Source organism: Bombus vosnesenskii, unplaced genomic scaffold (assembly GCF_011952255.1).
Source record: "Bombus vosnesenskii isolate JDL3184/JDL3185 unplaced genomic scaffold, Bvos_JDL3184-5_v1.1 scf7180000013264, whole genome shotgun sequence".
Lineage (NCBI taxonomy): Eukaryota > Metazoa > Arthropoda > Insecta > Hymenoptera > Apidae > Bombus > Bombus vosnesenskii.
Genome location: NW_022882924.1, coordinates 556,411 through 575,361, shown reverse-complemented (window position 1 = coordinate 575,361; position 18,951 = coordinate 556,411). Strand labels below are relative to the sequence as shown.

The following is an 18,951-nucleotide window of genomic DNA, read 5'->3' as shown; positions in this document are numbered from 1 at the left end:
TGAAATACTTTACATCAATTTTTTAGGGACAAATGTATGATTAAACTTGAACAATTCCCGCGCTTACAACGTTAATCGCTTCACTATTAAACTATTAACTGCTATCAAATAGTAAATCTGCTATTAAGCAGCTTTTCTTCCATATAAACAACATGAAATTATTTTTAAATTTCATACAAAATATGTTGTTACTCTTTGTTTAAAAAATCATATTCAACATTCAAGATTTTTAAAATTATGACAATTATAAATAAAAATATTATATTGCACGCATATAAGATCGATCATATATAAATAATACTTACATACATGAAATTTCTAAACAATATTTGTATTTCTATTGTAGAAAATACGTATAACACATATTGTATACAACTATAATTAACCTGAAAGATGTTTATTTTGCGTAGTTAAGGATATTACTATGGTCGTACGTCATATTACTCGTACTTATAATTGTAAGGCATAGTCGGTATATGTGACTGTGTTGTAAGGTACGTAAAAATATCTTTAGAAACATGGCGAATATCGCAAAGTTTTTGGGGCTGGACAGAGCTTGTAATTATTGGCGTGCAATAAAAGCAAATGGTGGTATTTTAAATTCTTTGTTCACATTATACAGGTTAGCATAACACAATTGTTATATATAATATTTTCTTAAATAGTATTTATATATGTCAATACTTTTTGTAATTATCTATAGAATTGAAAATTTCTTTTGTAGTAGTAAACCTAATCTTTTAAATATTTATGATTGTGAGATTATAGATATTTATTTTCTGTCTTAAGTTCAACATAAACATATAAAAATAATTTAACATCACAAATAACATTATGTGATATTACATTATAGAGTGGATGAATTAAAAGCTGGTACTTTAGTAGGTGTGGATAAATATGGCAACAAATACTACGAAAATAATTCACACTTTGTTGGTAAGTTCAAAAAATGAAAATTCTTTTCTTATTTAAAATATTTCAAAAATATTTCAAAAGATATTGTACTATTATATACTGAGATAGACAAATACATATTATATACTTACTATATTTTTAAAGAAACACAGCTTTTTTAATATAATTAAGTATAATTTAAGAACATTGTTTATAAACAAAAGTTGGCCATTATACTAAACAATGAAGTTATCTGTAATTAAAAAGTTTCTGTTATGCTCATTACAACAGGTTCTAATAGATGGGTAATATATTCTGAAGAAGTTAATATGGATTATGATGGTTCTCAAGTCCCAGCAGAATGGTTTGGATGGTTACATTATAAAACCGATTTAATCCCTACTAAGGATCCTAATCGACCAAAATATTCGTGGATGGCAGATCACAAACCAAATTTAAGTGGTACCAACGAAGCTTACATACCTTATACTACTACAAAGCCAAAAATTATACCATGGAAACCACCGCAGTAATATATTTCCAGTGTAATTTGTCATATAGATTTGCATAGAGTAATTATAATAAAGATAATATGTAATTAAATGTAAATAAATATAATGAAACTTAATATTTATATTTATTTAATATATTATTAATTACTATCAATAATTGAGTTATTGTAGCTTGAAAATATTGTATCTGACTATAAAGTCTTCAAAAATTCTGCCGTCTGTTCTTGAAAGATATGTATTGTCAGAATTTAATGTTAAATGAAATATTGTATTATTTATCGGCATTACATGTGCCCTTTCAGGTCTTGAGGGACTTTTGGTGTTATATCCTTATATCTGCTTTTATGGGTAGTATGACATAACATAGAACATATAACCTTAAGACCTAATTATAACTTAACCTATATGTTTACATATAAATATAAATATTCGTCTTGAAATCTAAATCCTATTTGGTCTCACTTGCCACTTATTGCTATGTCTATTTTTGGCATTATACTGACACAGTATTTTGCTTTTCTTTATAGTTAAATATTGTGTGATTATATTTTATAAATTTTAGTTTAGTTTTTTACTTTGATTACTATTATATTTTATTATATATGTTCTATATATACATATATTTTATTATATTACATAATAATTATTTAATAAATATAATTATCTGAAAATTATCATTTGAGTTTGAATTATATTTTTATAATTACTATCATATTTTACTATTTTAAAATATTACTATAAAATAATATTACTGTTACGAATATACACAAATAATTTAGTTATATTTTTACTTGGAAATAATTTTCTAAGTATATATATGTGTGTATATATATATATATATATACACGCACATTATAAATAGTCCATTATTAGCGAATTAGCAAATTATCTTAATCATTAGATTTCTCAGAAGAAAAAAGAATAAGATCTAAAGGTACAATCTCGCTTATCCGAACAAGTCGGAAAACAATGCAGTTCAGATAACCGAGCAGTCCTTATAGTAAAGATTGACTAATTATTCCATTAAGCTTTTCTTATTAACTCGAATAGTAGAATTTAAGTATTAGGATTTTAAATTGCTCCTTCTTTGACATGCAGATAGTTTCTAAGTACAAAATATAGATTGTATATATTAACATATCCATTATCAAACTACGTGTTTGTGCGTGTATAATTGAAATAATGTTCGACTATACTTCGGATAATAAAAGCTCAACGTTAACTTGTTCATATAAATGAGGAGCTAATAAGTGAGACTCTACTGTATGTAAAATTCTTGTTCATTTTTTTCGTATGTATACATACTTTACATATTAACATTTAAGTACATTTATACAAATTAAGAACATTTCTTGATAATACTAAATTAATTTATGAGAAATGATTGTTTTAGTTACTGTGACTTTTTGGTAGAGAATATAATTAAAAAATAAGGAAGTTAGTACTCGAGATATGTTTATTGATATTTCTATTACGAATTTTAAAGAAAAGAAAAAGTCCTAAAAGAATAGCCATCCTTGTTACTTGTTACTACTGTCATATTGATTAGTCTTGATTACTAAGAGTAGGGAGACAGTACAAAATGTATAGACGGAAAAGTTTCGGTCGTAAGTTAAGAATTAAAGATAGCCTCAGAAAGTTTGCGTTATTTATTTGAGTAGGGATTTATCTCCCTTGAACTTCGCAAGTACTAAATATACAAATGTGTATACAATTCAACTGATTAAAAAGGTTGTTCTGGCAAATGAAGATCGGAATTTAGGGGTGAGCTACATATCATATATTAATAAAATATGTCATATATATATTTTTTTTTATCTATATCTTCCCTCTTATAGACGTGTATGTCTGTTTATTAGAGGAATATTCTTGTTCTTTAAATGAGCAAGTTTATTGCTATTTAAACGAATAATTTATTAATTATTACGTCCTAAAAAATTGTTCATTAAAATTAAATACATACATTTTAAGTTTAGCAAATCTTTTATTTAATTGCTTTTCAAGAAAATAAAGTGGAATTATTTATTAATATGCACTATAATATTTGAGAAACTGTTAATCCCCCACAATTTATGATTTAATAAAATTCAATAATTTATGATCCTTCTTAATATAGCGAAAAGCATTTCTTTCCATATTGGATCCTGATAAAAATGTTCGATTTTCCCTATTATTTTATTTATATAGCATAAATAAAAGAAAAATTGCAATTTTTTCATAACTGGTTAATTTCAAAGTACGACAAATTATGTAACTACAAACTAGATGAAATTAAATTTATATTTATGAAACTATTTCTATAATTATAACAATAATAAATTGTATATATTTTGCTGAAACATGAATTGATTATATATCTCAAGTGAGTGGGTAAAAGAATAAATTTAATACCTTTTCTGCATTGCTGTCTTTTGCTTACGACTCTAATAGTATACAGTACATTAGCTGAGATTTTAATAATATGTATATCCAAAATCTAATATGTGATCTTACGTTGCATTCTAGATATTATATGTGCTTCTCTGTAAAACTAATAATTCTAATTTATACTCTTTTGCTCGCGCACCAGAGGATATCTATATGTATAATATATAACCAAACATTTAACAAAATACACATTGTAGGCATTAAATTAATATGGTAAATCATCAAAAAGCGATATCACAAGCAAAACATTTCGCTTCCATAAAAAAGAAATTGTTAGTAAATGAAGCGATGGTCCACGTAAAAAATGAAAATTACCATAAGGCCATATACCTTTACAATAAAGTAAGTTTTTTAATTTCACGTATTTGAACACATTCAAAATATTATCATTTATAAATGAATAATTAATTATGAGAATTGATGTATCGAAGTGTAGTGAAGAAGTAAATAATCAGCTCAAGAGTTGTTAAATAGTCTAAATTATATAGTAATTTCTAACCCCTGTAACTTTTTAATCCTTTCGCTTCGCTAATAACCCATGTATGCGATTGGTTCAATTGTATATAAGAAAACAAGAAAGATGCTAAAATATTAAATTTAAAGTTAAGTTTAAGGAATTGAAATGTATTATAATTTATCTTTGTATAATTGGAAATTTTGATAAGTACTAAATAAATACATAATCAAAATCATATTTTCTCTGTAGGAATAAATTATTTTTCTTTTACATATGCGTATAACATAAAATATGTTGAAACGGTATATTTTAAGTAATATTACTACATTTTCTATTAACAACTGACAATTATGTATTAATTGTCAGCTTATTGTTTGAATTATTTCTTTAAAGTTATTAATATAATGTACTATTAAAAAATATACACATATGAGCTATTAACAGATATAATAATGTGATCGAATGAATATTATCATTGATTTTCTCCAACTTCATTAGGACAATAACTACCGATCTATCTTTTTACTAATTTAATTTTAACAAGAATATTTATAGAAATATATAATATTTATTGTATATTTGTATTGTTATTAATAATAGAGAAAACAACTCATTTTATAAAAAAAGATACCTTACCGTACCACTTACGATTACCACGCTCTTATTATACCGTTAAAAAGAGAATATCACATTATTCTTAGACCTATGTATATAGAGAGTATTCGAAAATGATTTATCGTAAGTGACATAGCATTATTCTACACCTCTGGCTCAGTGAAGATTTGCAAAAAAAGTAGCCGCCAAATTGACATAAATCACGAATTTTAAGATCAAGGTCAGTTCGATGACTATTTTTTTTGCAAACCTTCACCAAACCAGAAATATAGAATAATGATACTCATGACAAATCATTTTTAACACCCTGTACATATATATATTTATTTATTGATATATTTGTATAGCAAGGAAATATGTACAATACCAGAACAATTTGTTTCGCAACAGTTTGCCCTTTAAATTTTACTATATATTATTACATCGAAACAAATACACATCGATTTTTTTACTAGCAGATATTTATAGTTAAAGAACTATTACAAAATTATACAAGTAGTAGAAAATATAATAATAAGCATGTTTAATGTTAATAAAAAAATAGTGACGATTAAGTTTACATTAAATAAGAATTATAAAATAATTCGATTATTAAGAACGATTTTAATGTAATCGATATTGCTTTTAAACATATGAAAGAAAGAAATTTTTAATTGATACAAAGATTAGTAACATATGATTTAAAAAATGCGTAGCAAATCAATAAAATTTAGAATTTACTAACTATAATTGCTAACATGAACTTATTAAATTATTTCAAATAATATTGGTCACGACTTTATCAATGAATCCATAGAAATCGTTTAAAAAGGTTTTCAGTTTTTCTCGTATTAGTTTCTTGTATCTTATTAATTTGGTTATAAAACATACATATATTATTTTATCTTTTATAATGTAATACGAAATTCTAGCATAGTAAAAAATTTTGACGTAATTACAACATGAATGAGTCTTTATTCTAAGCGGAAAAGCCGGAAGTAAAAAATGCTTCTCTAAAATAACTCAGAACTTGATACTGTACAATTATGAATTTTAAAGATCAATTTCTACCGACGAAATTTGAATAATATATAATAATAAAATTTGAATGTCACAGGATAAAATAAATACTTCCTGACAACACAAACTAAAGTAACTTGAAATTCCTTTGCACACGTACGATCAGTGATTTTTACATACCGAATTTGCCCGCATTGTTGACTGTTTCTAAGGAAACAAGGCATCTAACCAAGGTGTCGATAACCACACGTCTATTCCACACGCAAATCACACAAAGTAGTACATACTTACCTTGCATTCTAAGCTATTTTCGTGAATGAAACGCGCTTAGTGAATTCGTTCTGTCGGTTTCCATTTACTATTTGCAAAAAAGGGATCGAAAATCGTCACAGTGATATTTTTAAATATTTTTTTAACATAAAATATTTTTTACACAAAAACAAATATAAATTACATAAAGAAAAAAGTATCAAAAAGCGATTTTTCTTTCTTCTCGTATTTGTTATTATAATCTTCCTTTTATTTCCAACATTATTTCATCTTTAAAAAAGAGGGAAATTAATCCAAGATCAAACGTAACAAAAATAACCAACGATGGGTGAAGTACTTGTATCAGAAACTACGGATACCCAAGACGATATTGATTCGAAGATTATGGATATACTGAATCCAACGATACATCACCATGATCTATTACAAAGCTACGTGCGAGTAGCCGCAGAAAGCGTTTCAAATTTGAAACAGTTCGAAGAATCGGAAGATTTCGATAAGGTTCCATCTTTGGGAACCTGTCCCGACAAAGAGTTCATCGATAATGACGATAAAGAAAGCCACATTAATGATGATAAAAAAGATAGGAAAAGTAATAAAAAGCAACGGGAGAGTAAATCCAATAAACTGTCAGTCGAATCAGAAGTGAACATTCAAAAGAAAAAGAAATGACGCCGCCTAAATAATGGTACTCGCCACCAGGAAGAAGTATACACTGATAAGGATCGCGCTGCCGCGGTAAATATGGGAACCAAAGATATTAAACAATCGTTAAAAATAAAGCAGAAACAGGATCGTAATTTACAATTGCCAGAAGACACTGGTCCCAGAACTATGTTGGCTTTAGGATTACGTGAAATGCGAATTGGCGATGTTAAAGTCGCAATGAATTGTATCAACAAGGTTCTTTTTAATTCTCTTTTTAATCGGATATATGTATGTATGTAATTATAAGGGTGGTTGGTAACTGATGGTACAAGCGGAAAGGGGGTGATTCTACGCGAAAAAAGAAGTCGAAAATATAGAATAAAAATTTTTCGTTCGAGGCTTTGTTTTCGAGAAAATCGACTTTGAATTTTCGCTCGGTACGCGTGCGGTGCGATAACGGATCTCACTGTAGATCGTTGTCTCGATGGAAAAATTAAAAAAAAAATTTTTTTACATTTTTTTATTCTATATTTTCGACTTCTTTTTCCGCGTAGAATCACCCCCTTTCCGCTTGTACCACCAGTTACCAACCACCCTGTATTTTCATTTTTTGATGTTTTGCTATTCCATTATCCACTTGCAAAGGAATTTCAAATTGTATAAAATTTAATCATCTAAAATGTTTAATATTTATTATATGTAAATATTTCTCTTATGATATATTTTGTGTATTTACATTCTATAAAAATTGCATTAAACATAAACATTACACTGATTCATAACGTCTGTTTAAAGTCGTGTAATTGATTTCAAAAGGAATTTTGTTTTAATAATATTATTATATGAGTTTAACCGATCTCTGAAAAAGTAAATAAAAATTTGTTTTCTATAATAGAATTAAGAAAGAAATTAGGACACAGTAAAATATTATATTAGTTTCTGTATTATTATCTTTATTTATTATATTTATTTTATATCTCGCATTTGTTTAAAGATATATATGTAGATATTTAGTACAAAAAGCACTAAAAATTAAAAAAATAGCATTTAAGAAAAAGTTAAGAATCTAATCAAGGGTCAAACAAAAATCGATCAAGAAGCTCATATTAATATTATAACATCGTACTTTTATCAATTATTCTTGTTATTAAACATTCACATAAACATACCTACTAGTCAATTTATTAAAGAATATGTATGTAGCATTTATGTGCAAAATTATTAATAAAAATGTAAATTTCATTGTTTACAAATACATTTACTTATCACAACATTGTGAAACATTAAACATACATTGACAATGCATAATAAATTGATATATTCATTTAATTAACACTTTTACTGTAACATACATTTCATTTAATAAGTTGAATAAAATTAACTAATAGTAGATAAAACTGTTTGCATTATAATAGAAATAGCGAATTATTAATAATTGTCTTTATCAATTAACGTTTAAAAGATACAAAATATATCACTGTTCCATTATAGTGCAATTCTCTAATATCTTCATCTTATTAGATATTATACAAAATAATAGAAGATAATTAATAAAGTATACATATATACATACTATTCTTCATTAAAAATTATTACACACGAAATATTTATATATATCTGTTAACTGTTTGTTTTTCACACTATATTTTGAGCACAATGTAATTACATCATATAATTAATATTATTCTTCTCTGCCAGGCATTAGATCTTGAGCCAAATGATAACAATGCATTAATAGCACGAAGTAAATGTCATCTTTTATTAGGAGAGCCCCAGAAAGCATTGCAAGATGCTGAGAATGCATTACGATATAAAATGAAAAATGTCAGCATGGCTAACGCAATATACTGTAAAGCAGAAGCTTTATACTGCATTGGTGATTTTGAAATGAGTCTTGTATATTATTACCGTGGCATGAGAATACGTCCAGAATACGGACAGTTCCGCCTCGGTGTTCAAAAAGCGAAAAATGCGATACAAAATATACTACGTAAAAATTGAATGTTTCTATCATAAAAACGTAATTATACAGAATACTTGAAATAACATCTTTTTAAATCGACGATTTTTATAAGTTTAGCGGTTAATCAACCATGATAGAAACTGTTAAATATGTTTACAAATATGTACAATAAAACATTTATATATACTTAAAATATAACGTAAAAATGTAGAAAAAATTTTATACATACATACATACATATTATATACATATTCATTTATTTATTTATTTATTATTTTAGTTTATTTATTTATTTATACTGAATATAAGTAACATTATTCTTTTAAAATGAATGTTTCATATATAAACTAGTGATAGTGAGATATATTATACAGTATATAAATCAATTTGTTTAATTATAAATAAATTAATTTTTCTTTCCTTGATAATAATTAAATAAACATATTTAATGTCATCAACGTATTTAATATTTTTCGTAATTTTATAATTTCATTAAATAGGTAGTACATTTATTACATTAATATTACCTGATATTACCATTACAGTAGGAATACAGAAGGAATAATTGCGTCATTTGTATGTAGGTTAGATAGTCTCTTTAATTGCATATACACACATGCATATAATAAAACACAACAAAATATTACGGCGACGGGACTATTTATTATATTCCCTTTCTCGGTTTGAATGCTAACATAAAAGCATATTGAAATTTGTTTATAAAACACGTAAAAACGAAGTATTTTATAATGGCAGAAACTGTTTTAAGTTCCGGTGAAAAAACTTTCATTCTCCATGGAATAGATGTAAGTTAATATAAGAATCTACCTATATATGTATATATATATATATATACATATTTATTTTTATAATAAAAGTTATTTTGTCATATTTTTACGATTCTATAATCATAAGGCAGACTTTAGAAATGATGGTAGACGACGATGCGAATATCGATCAATGGAAATTGAAACTAAATTAATGCCACAAACACATGGATCAGCAAGATTACGCATAGGAAATACGGATATACTTGTTGGCATTAAAATAGAACTTGATGTACCTCACGCTGACAGACCAAATGAAGGAAAATTAGAATTTTTTGTTGATTGGTATGTAATGCTTCTCATAGTGGTTATTGAATATTTGATGTCCTTTACTAATGTCCAAGTAATTATTTTATAAAGTGAAATCCCTTATATTTCTAATATGAAAATTAAATAGATAATTTTATAGTAGTTAAAAAGATAAATATATGCTAATTATTTCATATTGCGTATTATGTATCAGTTCTGCTACTGCAACTCCAGCATTTGAAGGAAAAGGTGGTGATGATTTAGCAACTGAAATAAGTAACATTTTAACAGCTGCTTATCAAACGCGTAATGCTTTTGATTTAAGAACATTATGTATTTTACCTCATAAGAAATGTTGGAAAATATATGTTGATATTTTGGTAAATAGTGTTTATACATTTAAATAAATATTATAAGAACAATAATTTAAATATTTTATACATACATAATGTATATACATAGATTCTTCAGTGTGGTGGCAATCTTTTTGATGCAGTAGGAATTACAGTTAAGGCTGCATTAAATAGTACAGAAATACCAAAAATTACAGCTGCGACTCTGGATGGTGGAGAACCAGATATTGAATTATCAGATGATGCTTATGACTGCATACAATTAGATACCAGCAATTATCCAATTATTGTTACACTGTGCAAAGTATGTTTCTATCAATTTATATTATATATTTCATAATTTTTATATTATGAATATTAAAAAAAAGAATTTCATATTGAACTTGAAATATGAAAACTATCAAATGTTTGTATATATATACGTGCATATTTTAGACTATTATTTAAATTTTTCTACAGATTGGTGATAATTATATCGTGGATCCAACCTCGGAAGAAGAAGTATGTAGTGCAAGTAGTATTGTCATGTCTGTATTACCAAATGGTAAAGTTTCATCAGTGATTAAGTTGGGTTATGGGAGCATTCAGTCTAATACTTTTATCAAAATGTTGCAAGTAATTATATTGTTATTTATTGTAAATAAATTAATCCTATACACATATATGTGTAAGGTTTAATAGGGTGCGTAGTACAACAATAAGAAATAATAAGAACAGTAAGAAATTATTTAACGTGCAAAAGCGAATAAAAAATATAGAATAAAATTTTCTCATTTAAACCATTGTTTTCAAGAAAATGAAATTTGAAAAATCGTTAATTCGTTAAGTACATATGCATTTATACTAGACTAATACTGAGTACATTAGTAATTAACTACAAATGTACTAGACTATTTCTTGTCTATATATATCCAAACTCGAAAAAATTTTCTCGAAAAAAATGTTGTATACAATGTTGATGTCATCTAGTTGTACCATGCATTCTGGCACATCTTGAATATGTATATATCAAAAGTAACAAAAGTATGTTTTCAGATGGGTAAAAATATAGGATTACAATTAAATAAAAGTCTTATGAAAGCACTGAAAAAGGAAAGTCAACTAGGACAACGAAGACAAATATTAGGATTTCTTAGATAAATATTCGTAATAAATATAAGTATACCTTTAATCCTAAATATAATTTAATTTTACGCATAAATGTATTGAATTGTTTGTCATTCTTATATTTCATGTCTTTTAAATAGCTTTTTCTTTTTTATATGTATTTTCAATTTATTAAATCTGTACAAGTGGACAATTTGTAAGTGAAATAAACGAGACATTTTATTCAAAGAAAGAACAATAAATAAAAAATTATAATAAAGAAACATAAAACATACAATATATCTTGAATCACTATTTTATTATGTTTAGATACTACTTAATAGTAATTACAATAATTCTTATATGGGAGAATTCTCAAAACCATATGTAGCAAAAGTTTTTGGCTTCTCGAGACCTTTGTAATCTTTAGTTCCTGGAATTCTTGCTTCACGTGTTGGTCTGATCATCCAACCAGATTGTCGTGTCCAATTCTATGAAAATAAATATTTTGGTATGATACTTAATATCAAGATGTTCCATTTGCGATATACTGAAAAATTATTTCTTACGCCTGTGTTATATTTGTAGTAATACCGTACTCCATAAAGTATAACAAGACCCATCAAACATTTTGCTGTGACATAACGTACAGCCATTGCACCCTTATTACCCTATAATTAAATATAATATCAAACAAAAATAGTATCAACTAATGAAATTACTTTTGATATATGATCTAGCTAAAAGTTTTATTCTTTTACCATAAGAGGAGTTAATAATCTTTCAAATGCATTTAAAGGTATTCTATAGAATCTTCGAAGTGGATTATAATAATGCTTATAATATTCCTTTGTTTTTAATGGCTCTTCTGGTGCAAGAATGTGGCTTTTAAGATACCGAGCTCTCCATGCACGTTCTTCTTCCGTCATACCAATCAAACGTTCTCTTTCACTCACTAAACGGCCACCAACACTCATTGGTTTTACACCGCCACTAACTGAAGATGCCATTGTAAACAAATTAACTGAAACTATAAAATTGTAATGATATAATAGCCAAATAATTGTAAAATATTGAGAATGCATTTATCAGTAATATTAATTACATAAAATACAAAATATGAAGAAAAGCAAAACCTGATATTTATATAGAATTTGCGTCTTTACGCGCGTATAAAGTAAGTACGTAATACTAATTTAACTTATATAAAAATTAAAGCATACAGTAGATTACATACATTTATAATATAACTATTATAATACAAACTATACAAAATACACAAAATAATCAATTGTACTTACGTAATTGTTAATATATATTAAAGACAATACTTATATCCTATAAAAGTTAATCGCAAATTACGTCATACAATATGCGATTGAATATAACCTTTAATTTCTTTAACATGCGCATGCGCATTATAGTACAGCAATGACTGTAGTCAGTATGATATGCATGTGCAGTTTACCAAGAAAGAACTCGAAGAAACGTAAACCTGATTTTAAATAAAGTTTTCATCAGTGATAGAACTTGAGATATTTAGTTGGTATACAGTTTTACGACCAAACAGTTAATAATCTACATTTTCAATATTCAAATTTTAAAAGGAAAAAACAGTTAGTATGTTTATAACGTTTATCTCAAAGTTTGGTATTTACCAATAACATTTGCAGCGCAGATTCGAATTCTTTTAATGTATTTTACTTTGACATATTTTTTTCATCATTCATGATATTTTACATTACATAAATATCCTCTTGCTTGTACTAATGCCTTAAATTTAAGTTTGACATGAATAGATATATTATAATGATATTCCATTTAATTAATTTTTTTATAAATTAATTGATGTAATTAAATGTGTGTTTACAATATACATAAAAAATATAATGCCTTTTATAAACTGAAATTTCTGAATACCATCTTTTATGTTTACAAACTACATAGAAGAAAATTATTTTATAAAATTCTTAATTTTTACAATTTTATTTTTTATTTATATTTAATATTTTACAATGTATTAGGACATTACAAAATAGGTTATAAACAAATAAACTTTATTAATCATAAAATTTCCATGGGTAAATAAAAATTAGAGTGATAATTAATAAAATCTAGAAGTTATGTATATATATGTCGGATGAGCACAAAGATTAAGGTTGTGGGCGTCAAATGAATTGTTACAGTTCTGACAATGACGGCGATTAGTGACACTAGTGACAATGTCCTCAGGTTCGATAACGAATCCGCGGTCAACGGGATGATAGATGAAATATACAGTTTTTTATTATCTTTGACATTTGTTAATTATTATCTAATTGTACTGCTTCTTTATTATTTTGATATTACTGATTGTTACTTTTGTAAAATAAAATTCATGATCATATTAACTTCTAATACATAGATCGAATATATGATCTTTATAATATTGTAATTCTCTTATACTTTCTTTTACATCAGGCAATGCTCTATGAACATGATTTTTTTTAAAAGTAGGTACATTTGTATTCCATCTCCTGAAATTAAAATAATTATGTACTATTATTTCATTAGATATATAAAATATAATGTAAAAACAAGTATTCCTAATACTTACTTAATTAATTCTTTAATAGTAGAAGTATCAATAATTCTATAATGTAAATAATTATTAACTAATGGCATATATTTATACAAAAACATGCGATCCATGTAAACTGAACTTCCTGCTAGTGGGCATGTTGCTTCTTCTTCAATATATGTTTTTAAATACTTTAGTACAATTTGTTCAGCATTTTCTACTGTAGTTTTACTTAAACGGCACTCATTGATTAATCCTGTCTAGAAATATAAAATATATACGTATAAAGGTTTGTATATCATTATTGAATCTAGCTACCTCTGTTACAAATTCATTTATCATGTTTACTTTTTGATGAGTTGCCAGGCACCAGTCATTCATATTGTTTAATATTTCATCTGGCTGATGTATAATAACGTTTAGATCCTTGCTTACAACTTTTAAATCTTTATTAGTGATTAAGCATGCTATTTCCAAGATTTGAGATGTATTTACATCAAGGCCACTCATCTGAAATATGTGTAACATAATATAGAAAAACGTACTCTATAGTGTAAAATTATTTAATGGTATTAACATACTTCCATATCTAACCAAATAATGTAATCATTCAAATTACTTTTTCCCATATTTGTATTCATGAGTAGCACAGGTGATTTAGCTGTTCAAAGAAATTTTTCATTAGTTTTAGAATATATGGAAAAAATAATACTTTTTTTGCAATAATTTACTTTGTTTTACATAATTTTATTTACATTGATTATTACATTATTTATTGTATTATATTTTTGAGGTATTTATCCCAAATTTAATAAATTGTTCATAGTAAAGTTTGTAACAAATAAACTATATTGAGGATGATACAAAGTATACAAAGTTCAAATTACCAGTATGGAAATAACGAGGAACAGTTATTCGAAGACAATTTTTTGACCATTTCAAACAATATGCAAAAATCATCTTCATTTATAATAAATTTTAATCTATTTCAATTTCATATATCGTATCATGCGTTTTAATAGACGAAATTTATAAAATGTATAAATTCCAAACTACGAGGAAGAGATCACAGAAAGCACACGCAAGTGTATAAAATTCAACTATATAGAGATATTAGTAATGGTAGATATAACAAAATTCACTATCGAAAGATAACTACAAATTAGTATAATAAAGTGAAATTCAGTTCCTATTTTGTTATTAATCGTATATAACAGAGTATTACTTATTATTTGCTTATTACTTTTTTCAATTTTTCTATTAGAAATATAAGAAAAAATGTTTATAAATTCATAATATAAAAAGATTTTGATATAAAATATTTGGACGTTTTGTAAAGAAATTATAAAAAATATAATCAAGTTATTAAAAGAACAAGTTCAAATTTACAGTATATGTAATTTCTTAAAATATAGTCTACTAAATAATATATAAAATTTACAGTAAAAAATCCAAACTTTCTCAATTCTATGTTAGTAAAACCAGGATTATTAGGCTGATTTAAATTTATCTTCTTATTAGAAAATCTTATGTTAGTAAGACCTGATAAAATAGAATCAAATTGACCTATAGAAACCACTAAACAGAAAAGCAGAGAATACACAGCAGTGGTGGCGGCAATGACGGAATTGTGAAAAAACTATCTTTAAGATTTCATAAAAAAAAAAAGACTCCTTTGGAGTTATTGGATGACCATAATTTTATTCAATAATTATTTGTTAAAGAAATCGTAGTTTTTGAGAAGAATACTATGGAAGCAGAACCTTTAGAACTTGAAGATGGTGAAGTTATAGATGATGAGGTGAAATATTGTAAAAGTTTATATTTGACAGGAGTCTAACCTATTATAACCATAAAGACATTGCGTTCTAATGTTAAAATTCATAGTTGAATTAAAATTATTTCAATTGAAATATATTATTTGAATAATATAAATTTTCTAGACTTTGCAATTGTGATACTATATTTCTTAAAAGCATTTTTTTAAATATTAAATGTAAAAGTTATTTTTATGACGATGAAGTATATTCGTTAGTTTTTATAATATATTTTTATCTAGGCAAGCGATATCGAAACATATAATGTCCTAAAAAGACCTCATGCAGTTCCAAATAAAGAAGAAAATGTAAAAATGGGCTATAGCGACGAGTCTGATGATTCTGCAGATACTGAAAGTGATTCTGATTCAGATTCTGGACATATTAAAAGTAAAAGACCGAAATTAAAACTGAAACGATCTAGAAATATGACAAAAAATTGGTCAGACAAAAATGATAAATATAAAATATGGTGTCCTCAGTTACAAGAAGAATCTTTAACAGAAAATCTAGTATTATGTGGTGTAACTAAAAAACAAAATCAGGATCGTAGTGTTGAGAGTTATAACATTCCACACCATTATTCTTTTAATGGGACTTGGAATATGGAGCACCGCAATAATAATAGCTCAGAAGATGAAAAGGATGGGGAAAGAAGGCTAACAAATAAAAGGACAAATTCTGATAGAACTAATGTTAAATTAAGATTAGGAAAGAAACGTAATTCGATGGACATAGATAATCAGAAAGGAGCTGCTAGAAAAATAGCAGATTTAAGTACAACAGTTGAATCAACTGATTCAGATGTGGCTACTGACATAACATCAAAACTTAGCGAGAAAAAGGATCTTCTTATAAGTAAGAAATTTGTTGTTACCTTAAATTAATGTATGTATATAGTTATTTAAACTTGTACACTTTGTAGGGAGGATTGTAGATATAATTGGTAAAGAAAAAGCCATTGATTTCTTTCAAAAAACTAAAAAGATTGAAGAGGGGGGTGGTATGTTAATAATGAATGGATCTAGAAGAAGAACTGCAGGAGGTGTATATTTGTGGTTAGTAAAAAATGATGAACACATCCCACGAGAAAAAATAAGTGAGATCTTTTATTATGATAAAAAAGAACATGCTGAACAAAGGAAAGCTGATGCCGTTGCAAGAAGACAGAAAGCACAAGAATTAATAAAGTGTTTAGAAAGTAAGTTATTTGTTATATGATAAGAAGAATCCTTTCTTAATAAAACTATTTTTAATGTTTATTATAGATGGTTCAGAAAAAGATCTTCCTGCCTTGCTAACAAAAGCAGAACTTTCCACAAGAGAAATAGCAGAAGAAGCAAGATTAAGACGTGGAGAAGGTATGGATAGAATGCCAGTCGATTCTGATCGGACAATGACTAATCCGCCACCTAGTCCTGTAACAGATGATCCAGATCATTCAGAGCATCCACTTGTACAAAGGCATGTTCAAAGTTATGGAGATGATTTCCTTGATATTGGAATAGACATAGACAGTATGGAAGTACTTTAAAATATTATAATTTCTTTGTAACAAATGTATTGCGCAAATAATTTGTACAAAATTGAGAAAAGTTCTAATCTTTACAAAACATCTATATACATAGATTATGTGAATATAGTTCATGTAATTTGTACGTTTGCCTACAGTATACACAGATAAAATTTGTGGGCATGATCAAATAATCATGATCAGTCCAAATCTATTGCAACGACGTTCCACATTGTGATAAAATAATTTATCAAATGTACATATTATGGTAATATACTTTGTTATTTTCTCAAACTTTGAAAAACAAAAAATATTTGTATACTCTTTTTTTATGTTTCATTTAACACATTTCTATTTATTATTAAGATAGATGTAAAAAAATGTAAGAGACGTAACAAAAATGAAGTTTCATAGAAATTACAGTAACATAATATGTAAATATTTGTGTTACACCATTTTTATGAAATTTTCATCGTTGAAGATTGTTTTTTGTACATAAAAGTCACTATGGAAATAAATATTAGATTATTTGTACTTTGTATAATGTATTGAACAACTTATCTCATGTACAAAATTTTACTTTAAATATTATGTGCATAATAGTTTGTTTCTTTGCTTATCAATGTTCTACAATATATAAATTTGAGAGATTTAATTAAAATACCTTGATATTGGTTAAATTCTTTTCAATGTAGCAACATGATTATATATTTCAAATAAATAGCTATTTAATTATTTTATTATTAAGATAAATTCACTGTTATATTACAAAAATCAAGTAAAATAAGACTGAACTATATAAAAGTTTTATGTAGTTGGATGTTTAAAATTCTAATTTTGTATTAAATGCATTGGTTATATGGTCATATAACTTTAAATGTGTTAACTACTTTTTGCTTTATCAATTTTATAGATCAGTACCATAATTTAATATATTTGTTTCACATATCATTGCTCTAGTTTTTAACCGTTCTATCTCCAGTAGTTTAGTAAACTGAGAGAACTAAGTCCAAATTTTATAAGGATTAATATTGTGTATCATCAGGACTAAAAGAACTGAATATTTGTTGCCTTCTAAGTAGAATTTTCATAATACTATCGCAAATTCGTATTCTTTATACCAATGACACATATGTGGATTGATTAATTACATTTTTTTTAAAACAGGAGTTAGACGGATTACGTACTCTGACGATATATCTGTTACAAAATGGTACAGCATAGGGGGAACAAAGATTTATACATTTATATAAATAAATGAACTTATTTTTCAAAATTTTATTTTTTGAAGTGAATAAGAAATCGTAAACAATAATTAAAAGTAACTACACACACTAAATTAATAATATTATTTGATATATATATTTATTCTTCCATACATATATATTTACATATACAATTAGTGCTATGACACAATATAAAGAAAAAACTTCTTGAATCTATGTAATGAAACTTAATGTAATGAATATTTTTTAAATTTTGGGTTATTGAAATATTTCATATATCAATAAATACGGTTAATACAAAAATTTGTAAGGTATATACTTTTGTAAATAAATTTTGTATATATATGTTGTGTCTATGTGTTGTATACATAAATATAAATATATAATTTATGAAATAGAACTGTTTTATGAACTACACATGTAAAAAACTTTAATAGTATTTTAAAAACACGATTTTCATAAATTAATTTCATTTATTTCTATATAAGATTTTATAAAATTAAGAGAAGTATAACATACTCTATATAATTTTATA

The 18,951-nt window shown here is 25.8% G+C and overlaps 7 protein-coding genes across 12 annotated transcripts; 5 read left to right on the top strand and 2 right to left on the bottom strand.

The window, feature by feature from the left end:
- The first annotated feature begins 207 nt into the window (after positions 1-207).
- LOC117237429 (NADH dehydrogenase [ubiquinone] 1 alpha subcomplex subunit 12) lies at positions 208-1,522 on the top strand. Its single transcript, XM_033501388.1, has 3 exons — positions 208-622; positions 854-936; positions 1,186-1,522. Exons 1-3 carry the CDS (start codon positions 519-521, stop codon positions 1,425-1,427), a joined length of 429 nt encoding a protein of 142 aa, XP_033357279.1. The 5' UTR covers positions 208-518; the 3' UTR covers positions 1,428-1,522.
- Positions 1,523-2,899: 1,377 nt separating this feature from the next.
- Positions 2,900-9,436, top strand: LOC117236523 (tetratricopeptide repeat protein 25). 3 transcript variants are annotated; one of them, XM_033499575.1, is made up of 3 exons: positions 2,900-3,170; positions 4,031-4,175; positions 8,521-8,963. In XM_033499575.1, the coding sequence occupies exons 2-3, from the start codon at positions 4,044-4,046 to the stop codon at positions 8,821-8,823; spliced, it is 435 nt and encodes a 144-aa protein (XP_033355466.1). In that variant the 5' UTR covers positions 2,900-3,170; positions 4,031-4,043; the 3' UTR covers positions 8,824-8,963. The 3 variants fall into 3 exon arrangements, with proteins under 3 accessions (XP_033355466.1, XP_033355456.1, XP_033355448.1); XM_033499565.1 differs by lacking the exons at positions 2,900-3,170; positions 4,031-4,175 and adding exons at positions 6,882-7,077; positions 9,370-9,436 and having other exon boundaries at positions 8,521-8,842; XM_033499557.1 differs by lacking the exons at positions 2,900-3,170; positions 4,031-4,175 and adding an exon at positions 6,882-7,077 and having other exon boundaries at positions 8,521-8,966.
- LOC117236534 lies at positions 6,390-6,881 on the top strand. Its single transcript, XM_033499588.1, has one exon. It carries the CDS (start codon positions 6,499-6,501, stop codon positions 6,844-6,846), a length of 348 nt encoding a protein of 115 aa, XP_033355479.1. The 5' UTR covers positions 6,390-6,498; the 3' UTR covers positions 6,847-6,881.
- A 5-nt stretch (positions 9,437-9,441) lies between the features above and the next one.
- LOC117236488 (exosome complex component RRP42) lies at positions 9,442-11,475 on the top strand. Of its 3 annotated transcripts, none has more exons than XM_033499495.1 (6): positions 9,442-9,591; positions 9,701-9,897; positions 10,076-10,241; positions 10,324-10,518; positions 10,674-10,829; positions 11,250-11,475. In XM_033499495.1, the coding sequence occupies exons 1-6, from the start codon at positions 9,535-9,537 to the stop codon at positions 11,352-11,354; spliced, it is 876 nt and encodes a 291-aa protein (XP_033355386.1). In that variant the 5' UTR covers positions 9,442-9,534; the 3' UTR covers positions 11,355-11,475. The 3 variants fall into 3 exon arrangements, with proteins under 3 accessions (XP_033355386.1, XP_033355394.1, XP_033355403.1); XM_033499503.1 differs by having other exon boundaries at positions 11,239-11,475; XM_033499512.1 differs by having other exon boundaries at positions 9,457-9,591; positions 9,705-9,897.
- Positions 11,476-11,600: 125 nt separating this feature from the next.
- On the bottom strand, positions 11,601-12,717 carry LOC117236517. The gene is made up of 4 exons (XM_033499542.1): positions 12,602-12,717; positions 12,062-12,330; positions 11,870-11,971; positions 11,601-11,791 (listed from the first exon to the last, which is right to left on the bottom strand). The coding sequence occupies exons 2-4, from the start codon at positions 12,308-12,310 to the stop codon at positions 11,660-11,662; spliced, it is 483 nt and encodes a 160-aa protein (XP_033355433.1). The 5' UTR covers positions 12,311-12,330; positions 12,602-12,717; the 3' UTR covers positions 11,601-11,659.
- An 870-nt stretch (positions 12,718-13,587) lies between these two features.
- On the bottom strand, positions 13,588-15,492 carry LOC117236508 (oligoribonuclease-like). Of its 2 annotated transcripts, XM_033499523.1 has the most exons (6): positions 14,894-14,959; positions 14,748-14,862; positions 14,442-14,521; positions 14,209-14,370; positions 13,897-14,120; positions 13,589-13,816 (listed from the first exon to the last, which is right to left on the bottom strand). In XM_033499523.1, exons 2-6 carry the CDS (start codon positions 14,824-14,826, stop codon positions 13,687-13,689), a joined length of 675 nt encoding a protein of 224 aa, XP_033355414.1. In that variant the 5' UTR covers positions 14,827-14,862; positions 14,894-14,959; the 3' UTR covers positions 13,589-13,686. The 2 variants fall into 2 exon arrangements, with proteins under 2 accessions (XP_033355424.1, XP_033355414.1); XM_033499533.1 differs by lacking the exons at positions 14,748-14,862; positions 14,894-14,959 and adding an exon at positions 15,427-15,492 and having other exon boundaries at positions 13,588-13,816.
- LOC117236482 (phosphorylated adapter RNA export protein) lies at positions 15,447-18,348 on the top strand. Its single transcript, XM_033499484.1, is given in 5 exon segments — positions 15,447-15,585; positions 15,588-15,661; positions 15,920-16,535; positions 16,603-16,878; positions 16,946-18,348. Coding segments are annotated over 5 exon segments (1,269 nt in total). The 5' UTR covers positions 15,447-15,548; the 3' UTR covers positions 17,212-18,348.
- The last annotated feature ends 603 nt before the right edge of the window (positions 18,349-18,951 follow it).